This window comes from Coregonus lavaretus (assembly GCF_964263955.1).
Source record: "Coregonus lavaretus genome assembly, chromosome: 37".
NCBI lineage: Eukaryota > Metazoa > Chordata > Actinopteri > Salmoniformes > Salmonidae > Coregonus > Coregonus lavaretus.
This window is the reverse complement of record NC_140024.1, coordinates 20,238,219-20,251,285: the sequence shown is the minus strand read 5'-3', so window position 1 is coordinate 20,251,285 and position 13,067 is coordinate 20,238,219. Positions and strand designations below refer to the sequence as shown.

Here is a 13,067-nt window from a genome sequence, read left to right as displayed (position 1 = left end):
CCTCTCCTAATGGTAGGCCTGTGTGTATTAGCTTGTGTATGCATGCATGGGTTGCCAATGAGATAGGCCAACACACTTAAGAAAATAGTTCATTGATTTTCTTTCATTTTCAGCTTTTATTTCAATAGCTACCCAGATAGCTACCAACAACACAATGCATAGTGTATACAGTTGGGGTTTTAGTCTACAAGAGTCCTTCGTTACATTATAAAATGTTGACATTTATAACACAGTCAGTAATACATACATAATTTATTTTGGTATCCTGATAAAGTCATACAAAGCCACCATAATAAGTCACCACAATATATACACATTTTAGGCACATTTCAAAAAAGGACTTTCCAAAATACATCTAGACTTAAATATGTACACCAACAATCAATCACATTTTGGTGGGATACAAACATAGCTTCAGTGTGTTGTGTCCACATTTGACATATTTACTCAGTGGAATAAAAATATCAAGCTTAGAAATGGGAGGATACATCCATTCAACTGTCTGTGATCTATGACCACCTGAACAATAACTCAAAAGTATGAGAGCAGGCACTTTATCATGTAGGTTGTAACATTCTTCACTCAAAAAATTCTGTAGCAAAAAATTATACTAAAAAATGCTACTAAAAAGCAATGCTCTTTAACATTCCACCATGGGTTTATGTGTATGTTTTATAGATTGATCCTCTTTAAAGCGATCTGATACAGTATATGAGCTGTGATCAAGGCAATAGGAAGAGTACAACATGATGATGTAGACAAAAAGGCAGCTAAACAGCTATAGTCTCTCCTGATATCTCCTGAAGCAACACCTGACAACCTCTAGTAGGGCCTGTAGTCTGCTGGTCATAGAAACTAATCAACTCTACGAGTTAGTGAAGGTCCTTTATCCAATACAACACTTGTTTGGAATCCCTCTACAACCCGTGTTTCAGATTATAATTGTATTGATTTCAAATTGTCTATAATTTGACTCAGTTTTCCCTCACTGTTAATTCTCCTATGAATTAAGAGAGGTGTCAAGCCCGGTCTTTCCAAGAGAGAAAATGTACCCTCTGGCTTTTAAATCTGAACTCAGCTCATGCCATCAAGTATGTAGGGCTAACTATAAGTCAGTTATAGTGATGTTGAGAATCATAAATGTGACCATGGCCCTCACTCCTCCTGCCCCCATGCCCGCAGGCTAGCCTTCAGCTGACAGCGCTTGTGCTTCATGGTGAGGCCGTACTCTGGGGTCATGTCCAGTGGGTGTCCGGGTTTCTCCTGGAAGCGCAGCCTTTGGAGCAGGATGGCCAAGAAGAGGTAGACCTCATTACGTCCGATGGCCTCACCGATGCAGCGGCGCTTGCCCATGCCGAATGTGAGCACCTTCTCCCCCTCCAGCTTGTTGAGTTCTGTGCCATCAGCACTCAGGAAACGGTCAGGGTTGAATGAAGAAGGCTCCTTCCACAGCTCCCTGAAGAGCACAGAGGTAACAATTTACATTAAGTTCTTGTTATACCTGTGTAGTAACACTGTAATTACTACAGTAACAAGTAGTTTAGTAGTTGCATAGTAATGGAGTTGAGCAGTTTTAGTTAAAAAATCCTACTCACGGGTCATGGTTGACCTGCCACTGGTTGATGAAGACACAGGTGTTCTTGGGAATGAAGTAGCCATTGAGGGATGTATCCTTGACCGTGCTGAAAAAATATTGACAATACCAGAGTCAGACCATGTGTCTATAATGTGTAACTGATATTGTAAATGTCTGTTTGGCTTTTATTGTAAATGTCTGTTTGGCTGATATTGTAAATGTGTGTTTTGAGCAGGTGCAAGTGCAACTCACCAGTGTGGGATGGTGAACGGCAGGAAGGAAGAGTGCCGGAAGATCTCCAGGATGAAAGCTTCCAGCAGAGGTAAGTTGGTTTTGTCTGAGAGACGGGGAGTGCGATTCATTCCCACCTTTTTCTCTGTTGGGAGGACAATAGAGAACATTGGTTATCAAAAATGAATGGGACAGGTAGTGACAGGTCAGTAAGTCACAATATTTGGAATCATGACTCCATAGAATTACATATAGAACTGATTTATAGTATCTCTCTGTGGATGATTCATTTCATTTAGGGATCAGAACTATCTGTTAAAACCAGCAAGTTTCAACTTACTCAGTTCCTGATGCAGTCTTTCCTGGATCTCTGGGTAAGCCACAATGTACACAACAGCCCATGACAGAGCTGTGCTGATGGTGTCGAAACCTTGAGAGGGAGACAGAAGCCGCATTGTATAATTAAAACATCCTCCAAATGTGCATTTTTTTTCAATGATATGGAGTGACTCAGCATAACTGTTGCGTTATTTTAACTCAACTCACCTGCCCCAAACAGATCATTGACAATGCCCACAATTTTCTCATCAGACACCTGGAGGTTGGCGTTCTCATCTAGTTTCCTGTCCTCACAGTGGTCAATGAGGGAGTCAGTGATGTCACGGATGTTGTCCTGAAAACAGAACAATGGACAATCAGTATCACAGACAACAAACAGCAATAGATCAAACATGGAATGAAACATGTAACATCTTTGAAACATGATGCAATGTATTATTTACCTTGTCATAGGTTTCATAGTGCTCGCTGACAATCCTCTGCACAAAGGTGTTGAAACGGTCATTGATATCCATAAACCTCTTCATGGTGCGGTTGGGTAGGTAACGAAGGAAGGGAATGAAGTCTGCAGGGTTGCCGCTGCCCACCACCTTTCCAAACTCATCACTCATGTTCACCAAGCCCAACAGCTCCTGGTCATCATGACTGTAGCGCCGGCCGAAGCACATTCCACAGATGACGTTGGCCACCGATACGACAATATGGCGGAAGGGGTCAAAGCTGCCACTGACATCCATGACGGAGGTCAGCTGTTTTACTAGGTACTCTCCCTCCTTGCAGACGTGCTCCTCCAGGGCACAGGAGTACTCAGGGGTCGATCCCTCCAGGGTGGCGAAAGAGCGGAGGGCACTCATAGCTAGCTTGCGGCGGGCGCGCCACACTCCAGACTTGTCGGTGCTGAAGGCCAGGCTCTTGCCGTCGTTGATGTACTTGAAGCTGTATAGATCGGGCCTCCCGGCGAAGTCTTCCCCTTGCTTGATAAGAGCCTGGCGGACTGTCTCGCTGCCACTCAGAACAACCACTGGCCGCATCCCTATCTGGATCTGGTAGACTGAGCCGTAGCGCTCGCTCATGGCAGTCAGGCTGAGGTGAGGGTTGTTCTGCACCTCCAGCACATTCCCGATGATGGGCAGGGGCCTTGGTCCTGGGAGCCGTTTCAGTCCCTCTGGGATCTCTGTGTGCATGTACTTCATGAACATGTACACCAGGCATAGTGTTACCATGGCCACCAGCCCCTCAGACACAGAGACTGAGCCAATAATGGGTAGTATCATGAGAACCATATTGCTGTTTTGTTTTTTTGTGGCTTCTGCACAATCTGTAAGAAGGAGAGGTACATGTTTTAGTGATTAATAGTGAGCAAGAAAGATACTCCAGCTGAGTAATAAACATTGCTTGAAAACATTGTTCGAAAATTGCATTGGGGGGAATTACGCAAGAGTGTGCCCATGCTGACTGCATTGCTTTACGCATACAGTCCGATGTACTTTACGCATGGCGCACTCACACCTTTCACGCTCTTTGCAAGCCACCCTACTCTACCAGTCGCGTAAACATAGGCTACATAAAGTCTGTATATATATATTTTTTAAAGCCCTTAACTGTTATATTGCCTACACGTACGTAAAAGTGCCATTTTTTTCGATTAGATTACACTAAAAAGAAGACTCAATAATAAACGGTACAAGATAACATTATATAATGCGTTTTGGAGCTTGTTATTTTGTAAAACAGTACTAATATTATGTGAAAAATAGTTAATAAATGTCATTTCGACACTTCATTCACAACAAAAAGACACCTGCTATTCCAACATCTGTTTACTTGTTCTTAAGTTAAATGTAAATAAATTACACGCAGAATTAGTCCTTTTTATTACCTTCCGTTATGAGCCAAATGAGCCGTCTTGCAGGGAGATCGAAGAAGTTTGCAGGTGAGGTTAAATTAATACAAAGCTTTTTCTCTTGCTAAAAGAGAACTCCGTTTCTCTGTACTTAGAAGTAAGAATGGGCACTTCTTTTATAGAGCGCTTCTCAGCTCCATTGGCTGATGTCAGAGTGACGAAACCTCTCTCTCTCTCTTTCTCTCTTGGCTTGCCAGGAGCAGCGGCTCTCTCTGAAGGAGAGGTATAATAAAATATTAAGCGGAAACATCAAAAGAAACGTCTAAGATTGCATGCTTTCACTAATATATCAGTGATGGGCCCTATTGAAAAAATATATACATACAATTTCATATAGTTTGTTATAATTTTTTTTTTTAATGTCTATCCATAGAGAAATTCAATAGACTGCATGTTTTCTTTTCGAACAAGCCATTCTCAGTAGGCTCCTCCACGTTCATATGACTTGGGACCAAATAGTCCCACAATTTTTTATTGTATATATTTTTTACATTTTTAGATTTGATTTGAGGTTTACATCAGAATGATTGGATGAGCCGCTTTTCATATGTTCATTAGCCTGTTGGAGGGAGTTATAAAACAGACTATACAGAAGAAGCCAGACAGGTAAGAGGAATATAGGACCCATTGATTTGTGGAATGATCACCAATTAAATGTGCAATTGAAGTAGAGCAATTGAAATGTGTTATTGTGTAATAACAATACAAAAATACAATCAGCCTCACTTAACCATAATATATGATCATAATCAAAGGCACAACCATGTAGATGTAGACCTATAATCACTATCATACGTATGAATCATACTACGCATCCAATTTTTTATTGTATTTTTTGATTTAACCTTTATTTAACCAGGTAAGCCAGTTGAGAACAAGTTCTCATTTACAACTGCGACCTGGCCAAGATAAAGCAAAGCAGTGCGATAAAAACAACAACAACACAGAGTTACATATGGAATAAACAAAATGTACAGTCAATAACACAATAGAAAATCTATATACAGTGTGTGCAAATATATATACAGTATGTGGAGGTAAGGCAATAAATAGGCCATAGTGGAAAATAATTACAATTTAGTATTAACACTGGATTGATAGATGTGCAGAAGATGATGTGCAAATAGAGATACTGGGGTGCAAATGAGCAAAATAAATAACAATGTAAATAACAATATGGGGATGAGGTAGTTGGGTGGGCTAATTACAGATGGGCTGTGTACAGGTGCAGTGATCGGTAAGCTGCTCTGACAACTGATGCTTAAAGTTAGTGAGGGAGATAAGTGTCTCCAGCTTCAGAGATTTTTGCAGTTCGTTCCAGTCATTTGCAGCAGAGAACTGGAAGGAATGGCGGCCAAATGAGGTGTTGGCTTTGGGGATGACCAGTGAGATATACCTGCTGGAACGCATACTACGGGTGGGTGTTGCTATGGTGACCAATGATCTAAGATAAGGCGGGGATTTGCCTAGAAGTGATTTATAGATGACCTGGAGCCAGTGGGTTTGGCGACGAATATGTAGTGAGGGCTAGCCAAAGAGAGCGTACAGGTCACAATGGTGGGTAGTATATGGGGCTTTGGTGACAAAACGGATGGCACTGTGATAGACTACATCCAATTTGCTGAGTAGAGTGTTGGAAGCTATTTTGTAAATGACATCGCCAAAGTCAAGGATCGGTAGGATAGTCAGTTTTACGAGGGCATGTTTAGCAGCATGAGTGAAGGAGGCTTTGTTGCGAAATAGGAAGCCGATTCTAGATTTAACTTTGGATTGGAGATGCTTAATGTATAATGTTATAGATGTGGTAATTATATTTGTATATTTTGTTTTATTTATTTGTTTAGGCCTATATATTTATATGTATTTTATTATTTGTTTATTACCTTTAATGTTAGGGTATTGGGCCTAATATTGCAGGCTATGGTAGGCAGTAGGCTAACAAGCCAACTGAAAAAAAGGCAATTGATCCACTCCTTATTAACATGTTATGAGCTATTTATCTTAAAAGTATATAGAACATATTCATGAAAACAATTATATAAAGCACACTGTATAAGGATGACATTACTTTGGGGCTGATCCAAATATGTATTCTCAATGATCTATTGAACATCAACTCTTCAACAAGTAATTTAAAGACACAAACGTAATCACTATTTTCAAAAGTAAATTTACCATCAGTGTCTGATCTGTTTCCAGTGATATTCATTTTTATATATAATTATTAGCAAACATCAACATTTCCTCTTTAAATACTTTTTAAATTGTTATGCATGCATTATTAAGTCATAGACCCTTTGGCAATCTTTCCTTTAGGCCTACTCGTTGCAACAGATTTCGATAGCGTGCAAAGGTGTAGCCTATCCCAGGCGGGATAACTTACAGCCCGAAGGACTTTTAATCAAGAGACATCTTTGACAGTTTGATAAATCTCACTCAACCTGTCAACAGTATAAACGGTGGAGTATATAAGGACAATGGGAAGACGTGTGCGTCTTGTTAACTTATAGGAAACAAATGTAGCCTACCTATCAAGTGTGTCATGGAGGATAAAACATTCGATTGTGATAAGAGACTATATTGTCTTGTCTGCTTGTGTAAGCTATCCAAAGGGTTTGACTTCGGATCACTGTTGTGTTAATCAATATCCCAATTGGGACTTACCCAAAGGTAAGTTATATGTATCAATACCTAGAATAGAGTCGTCTAGACCTCAACACCCACAACACACCATTCTGAGCGGAGTCTGTTTTGAAACAAGTCGTGATAAAAACGTTCAAATGCCATCGCGTGCGTGCACCTGTTAGCACTCGAGTTAAAGATTGGCCAAGTTGCGTGAGAGCGCTTTGGCCAAGCCCTCGCCTCCCCAGCCCTTGGTTGGGGGGGGGGTATTCTATAAGCACTGCAGGGGTGAAAGGGTAAATGAGTTCATTACCCTTACAGTCTCTCTTCTTTTGGGAAATGTACATCCTATTCCAGATAGCCTACTGACAGTGAATATATATCGAGTCTGCACAGCAATACGAGGGATTTCCAACATAGTTGGAACATAGACTGAAACATTCTCAGCGGTAATGAGCCTATCGACTGAAAAGGACCTATTGACTATAAGCACCATTGATATAGAAAGCTTTATGGTTATGGACACCATGCACACAATCTGTTCCTCAGAATTAAATGTTCTTATTTCAACAACGTATTTTGGATGCATATAAGCTTTTCCTGTTAACCAGCATCATATTAGGCTGGCTGTTAGCCAATATGCTTTGATTGATAAACATAATTTGTTGCTGGGAAAATGTCATAGATTATGGGCTTTTCAATCTCACTCGGCTAAATCCTAACTTAATATCCATGTGCGTAATTAGACATTTAACCAAATCTCCTATCGATGCAGGATTTACGCGCAGACATGCGTTATTATATATCTCTATTATTCGGGCCACAATGGCCTGTCCATATACAAATAAACACGCTGAAATGGTTTACTATTGGCTTGTAGGCATAGGCCATAGAAAAGGCAAGGATGTTTTAATTAAGTTTTTAATGAAGACAATTATGGTTAATTAGGCTTTATTTTAAGCATTGATCTCTTTGTTGTTTTATTTTAGTTGTTCTCTATATCATAATTTCTAACATGTAAATGGCTTTATATTCATTGACTTTTGTCTACTTGACAATATGCCTCTATTTTTTGTCTTGGCAGTATGCCTGTATTTCAACTTCCATAAAAAAAAAAAAAAATTTTAGTCCTTTAGCAGACGCTCTTATCCAGAGCGATTTACAGGAGCAATTAGGGTTAAGTGCCTTGCTCAAGGGCACATCGACATATTTTTCACCTAGTCGGCTCGGGGATTAGAACCAGCGACCTTTCGGTTACTGGCACAACGCTCTTAACCACTGAGCTACCTGCCGCCTATGTGTTATACATGTGTTATACACTCTGTTTTGGGTTAACTGTACCATTCACAAAGGGTTAACTTTATTGTTCAATTTAAATAATTAGCATACTTCAACTTGAAGATGTCTCAAGACATTTCATTGCACATTTCAGTGTATGAATGTGTGGCTATTAGAGAGCATCACCCGACATTTACATTTACAACTGTGTAAAGAGGCATTAGTTTCCTAAATGTTTAAACATTTAGATGATCATTCCTGGAATCCTGGATTACAACTAGAAGGCAACCGAAAATGTGCAGGCTTTTGAGGAAAGTCAAGTATCACTCCAAAGCTAAGATAAAAGACGCCAACGTGTAATTGAAATTATGAAAAACAATACACTAATTTACCACTGTTTGAGGCGTATGAACACTATAATAATATTGAGAGACGATAGAGTAAAAAAAAAGCGTAAAGTCTATTTCCAGCTCTAAATTGCTTCTTTTTTTCTCCTCCGAGATAGAAAAACACACCGTATTATTGCCATGCTCAATATGATGGATAATGCCAGTCGATGGGCTTTCGCCCACTCGCCGCCCGTGCCCCTCAGCGTTGAGTCCCTGGTCCTGCAGTTCGCGTGAGAAAGCGGAGCTCCCGCACGGAGGGGTGGGCTTGGTCTTCGGGACAATCCTAAATCTGCTTGGTCAGTCACGCGAAGGCAGCAGCCCATGGAAAGACACAAGGGTCTTAAACACTGCAGAACAAAGAGCGCAGGACGTGATACTTTTTCTTGGTCACGGAGGTGCACATATTCGCGCGCTATAGCTTCTTTTAAATGCGAGGATCTTGGGCTTTGGAGTCATGCGATCTACCACTCAGGCTTCACGCAGGCATGCAACTGGCTGGCTGAAGTCAACTGCTTAAATCCACCAAATACCAATTGCCCTGGATAGTCACGGTAATGCCAACCATGGCAGGTACCTTCGCGTGTGAACTTGGAAAACATTTTATGACATTTCAAAGAGCTGCTTAAAACAATTGCTCCAAATGAGACTGTTCACTGGTACAGAAGGACACAGTCAAAGGCTGATTTATTAAGCATAAACATAAAGTATATAATCACACTAAGCATTACGCACAGCATTGTGAGAGGAGAGGGAGACGATAGCGTGAGAGGCCATGGGACGGACATTCCATACAGGTCCTGCATTCAACGTAAACATCATCAGGATCACACCCGTTTGAAATAGGCTTCTCTGTTCATGTTGTTATGGTCTAACACGCCACTCCCTGCTCATCATTAGTGACCTGCTCAATGAACTCCAACAATTTGTATGACCTCTAACAATCACAGTTGCAAATACATGGAATTCAATTGAGGACAATAACGTGACAAATATCAATAGGAAATGTTCAAGTAGTCAGGTTAGGGTCCATGACATGTCACACACATACATCCAGAATGCCCATTTACAGAGCTCACATCATAACCAAAACACTGTTTAGCCCACATCAAACTGAAACTCCCTTAAATAATCTCCCTTTCTGAGTAATGACTGTAAAGGCAGCTGAAGTCTTCAGTCCTTTGGCACGCAATAACCAAGCACCTGTCACACACCTTCAAACCAGGTATTTATGTGAGAGTGAGGGAATTTTTTGTGAGTGGGTTTGCATGTGTGTGAGGGCGTGTTGTTGTGTGTGCATGAGGATGTGAGTTTGTTATGGAGAAGGTCAACTAACCCCTGTACACAGACTCTGGTAGTTAGAGCAATTAACCACTCAGGTGACAGGTCAGATTGGTGCATTCCCCTCTCAGTCTTTTATTCTAGTCTGTAGACACTAGACATAACTATCTGTGCTACCAGAGGTTTGGAAGTGTCTTCTTTGAACTCTCAGGAAAATGAAACAGCTGCATGAACAGAGACAGGAGGGAAGAGAGAGAAAATATCACCATTGTTCATACACACAATGCCAAAGCACACAACACTTATGTTATTACTGTTTATACTATGTTATTACTGTGTTATTACCACTTTTGTTATTACCAATTCTATGGAGTAATGTAAACCCTGAAAAAGCTAATGACATCTCCTACTATGCAGATGTTTTAGGGACGATCATCTGAGAGGATTTGCCTCCGTCTTTCCTTTTGACTTGAAGATGGCCCAAACTCAAAGAAGGAAGAATGTGTAGTCTTTTTAAGTGCAGGGAGCGATGCCTTGATCAGTGGGAAATCAGCCATGTGGCTCAGTTGGTAGAGCATGGCGCTTGCAACACAAGGGTTGTGGGTTCGATTCCCACGGGGACCAATACAAACAAGAAAAAACAAATTTGAAAAATGTAACGCTGTGCATAAACTAAGACAACTATCTCAGTAACGGGTGCAATAAGTACAAATAGTAACAGATTGGATTAGTTTATAAAAATGTATGTTATTTGTCTTTGTGTAGCATAAGATTAATCAACCAATTAATGTACATGCCAAAACACAGACATTGAAGAAACCACCAAGAAATGGCGCCGGAGAAGATGGCTGCCGTTTTACAGCCCTCTAACCAATTGTACTATTATGTGTGTTTTTCCGCGTTATTTGTAATTTATTTTGTACATAATGTTTCTGCCATCGTCTCTTATAACCAAAAAGAGCTTCTGGATATCAGGACAGCGATTACTCACCTCGTATTGGACAAATCATTTTTCTTCAACGAGGCGGCCGCAAAGGATATCCTACAGACACCCGACAAGGCCCAAATCCCCGTCATTCGCATGAGGAAGAGACAGAGATATCGTGGACATAGGTCGGGGTGCCTTGTAAGGATCCGACGGCGAGCAAGTAAACTGCCGCTCCCATCAATCCTATTAGCCAATCTTCAATCATTGGAAAATAAATTGGATGACCTAAGATTACGGTTATCCTACCAACGGGACATTAAAAACTGTAATATCTTATGTTTCACCGAGTCGTGGCTGAACGGGGACTTTAATGCAGGGAAACTTAAATCCGTTCTACCTAATTTCTACCAGCATGTTAAATGTGCAACCAGAGGAAAAAAAACTCTAGACCACCTTTACTCCACACACAGAGACGCATACAAAGCTCTCCCTCGCCCTCCATTTGGCAAATCTGACCATAACTCTATCCTCCTGATTCCTGCTTATAAGCAAAAACTAAAGCAGGAAGCACCAGTGACACGGTTAATAAAAAAGTGGTCAGATGACGCAGATGCTAAGCTACAGGACTGTTTTGCTAGCACAGACTGGAACATGTTCCGGGATTCTTCAGATAGCATTGAGGAGTACACCACATCAGTCACTAGCTTCATCAATAAGTGCATCGATGATGTCGTCCCCACAGTGATCGTACGTACATACCCCAACCAGAAGCCATGGATTACAGGAAACATCCACACTGAGCTAAAAGGTAGAGCTGCCGCTTTCAAGGAGCGGGACTCTAACCCGGACGCTTATAAGAAATCCCGCTATGCCCTCCGACGAACCATCAAACAGGCAAAGAGTTAATACAGGACTAAGATTGAATCGTACTACACCGGCTCTGACGCTCGTCGGATGTGGCAGGGCTTGAAAACTATTACAGACTTCACTGTAATGTCTGCACCTGTTGTATTCGGCGCATGTGGCCAATAAAATTAGATTTGATTTGATTTGAAACAAACAATTGTGAAAATCAACCTGCAATAGAGCATGCTGGGAAATATGATCATGATGGGCGTGGTTTTGAGTGTTTTACTCCACACAGATAAAAATGACAAAATCACACTCAACTCTGTATATTAATACCAACACAGGGGTTATTTTACACCACTGAGTGTTGAATGTAACTCCTGAATCAACACTAGAAATGTTAGACTGAAAAATCAACACTAGGTAAAACTGGCCAATAAGCTGTGTACCATACTATACATTGCTGGTTCACTCATCCTCCCTTCTATTCTCCTACTCTCTGCTCAATAAATTCACAGAAAATACTCATTTGAAAAACAGAAATCATGGCAAAGATATCAACTATGTCAGTACTGTATATGTAAAATGATTAAGGGAATACCAGATACAGTACATGCATAAATATTCCCATATACAATTATCACAGCTATCTTTCTAAATGTATCTGATTACTCAAACTCCTGATGTTAAAGTTTAAACACGAGGTAAACATTGTTGCTCAGGCACAATTTAAAATAAATAAATAAATAAATAGAAGAAGCTTATTCTGATTCAGAAGGGTTCTATGTAGAACCCTTTTTGCCTCCCAAAGAATCCTTCTTGCTTTCCAAAGAATCATCAAAGAACCCTTTCTTCCAAAATCGGCTTTTAGGATGAAAAAGGTTCTAGGTTGAACTCTTTGCCTAACAAAGAACCCTTGTCTTCCAAAAAGGGTTCATTCCTCAGATGAAAACGTTTCTTGGTAGAACCCTATCCCTCTACAAATAACCATTTTGGAATTTTTTTTTCTAAGAATGTAGGCCATGACACTACTCATGAATGTGTGAATGTGACCTCATACAAACCCCCTCTGGCTTAAGGAAGTCAACACGCAATCACTTACACTATACACAAACGGTAATTGAGAAACATTCTGTCTCGCTCGCTCCCGCGGCCGGCTCGAAGTGCACAAACAGGCATGCTGGGGTTGGGAACAGGGAGAGGAGGGGGCCGGTCCCGGTATTGTATCACCTTCCCCTCACGGATCGGAGTGAATACCACATTAGTAACTGAGCTAACAGTCCCGGTCTCTCTCTGTCCTTATGCAAGCCAAAGTTCAAAATGCTCACCGGGAAAAACAATAGTTGCGTGCGGAAATATCTCGGTCATCCATCTTTCTGTCACGCACGATACTACCATGTTTTTTTTTTTTTTACGCTGACTCAAACTGTGGGAGCGAAAAAAGGAAACAGAGGACACATCATAACGAAAGGAAAATATGAAACGCGTGTACAAAGACAGACATACAACCATATAGTGAAAGAAGATATGGATATGCTTGACACGCAAAACGAGCCATGCGTGAAACAAATTAACCTCGTCTGCCCCCCTCCAATTCTCTCAGCGGGCTTTGCAGGCTACGGAGCAGGTTGACAGCACATTTACGGGTTAATCATTGTGCCACAGCCCCGCCAT

The 13,067-nt window shown here is 40.9% G+C and overlaps 1 protein-coding gene across 1 annotated transcript; it reads right to left on the bottom strand.

The window, feature by feature from the left end:
* Window positions 1–237: 237 nt before the first annotated feature.
* Window positions 238–4,154, bottom strand: LOC311111113 (cytochrome P450 1A1-like). The gene is made up of 7 exons (XM_084153786.1): window positions 4,026–4,154; window positions 2,590–3,464; window positions 2,354–2,480; window positions 2,148–2,237; window positions 1,829–1,952; window positions 1,596–1,682; window positions 238–1,456 (listed from the first exon to the last, which is right to left on the bottom strand). The coding sequence occupies exons 2-7, from the start codon at window positions 3,427–3,429 to the stop codon at window positions 1,156–1,158; spliced, it is 1,569 nt and encodes a 522-aa protein (XP_084009912.1). The 5' UTR covers window positions 3,430–3,464; window positions 4,026–4,154; the 3' UTR covers window positions 238–1,155.
* Between the last annotated feature and the right edge of the window lie 8,913 nt (window positions 4,155–13,067).

Bases quoted from the DNA above. Each gene is read 5' to 3' on its own strand.
- LOC311111113 (XM_084153786.1), bottom strand. From the start codon at position 3,429: ATGGTTCTCATGATACTACCCATTATTGGCTCAGTCTCTGTGTCTGAG. The intron at 1,683-1,828 runs GTGAGTTGCACT...ATATTTTTTCAG, and splicing joins CCGTTCACCATCCCACACTG to CACGGTCAAGGATACATCCC. The intron at 1,457-1,595 runs GTGAGTAGGATT...TGTGCTCTTCAG, and splicing joins TGGCAGGTCAACCATGACCC to GGAGCTGTGGAAGGAGCCTT.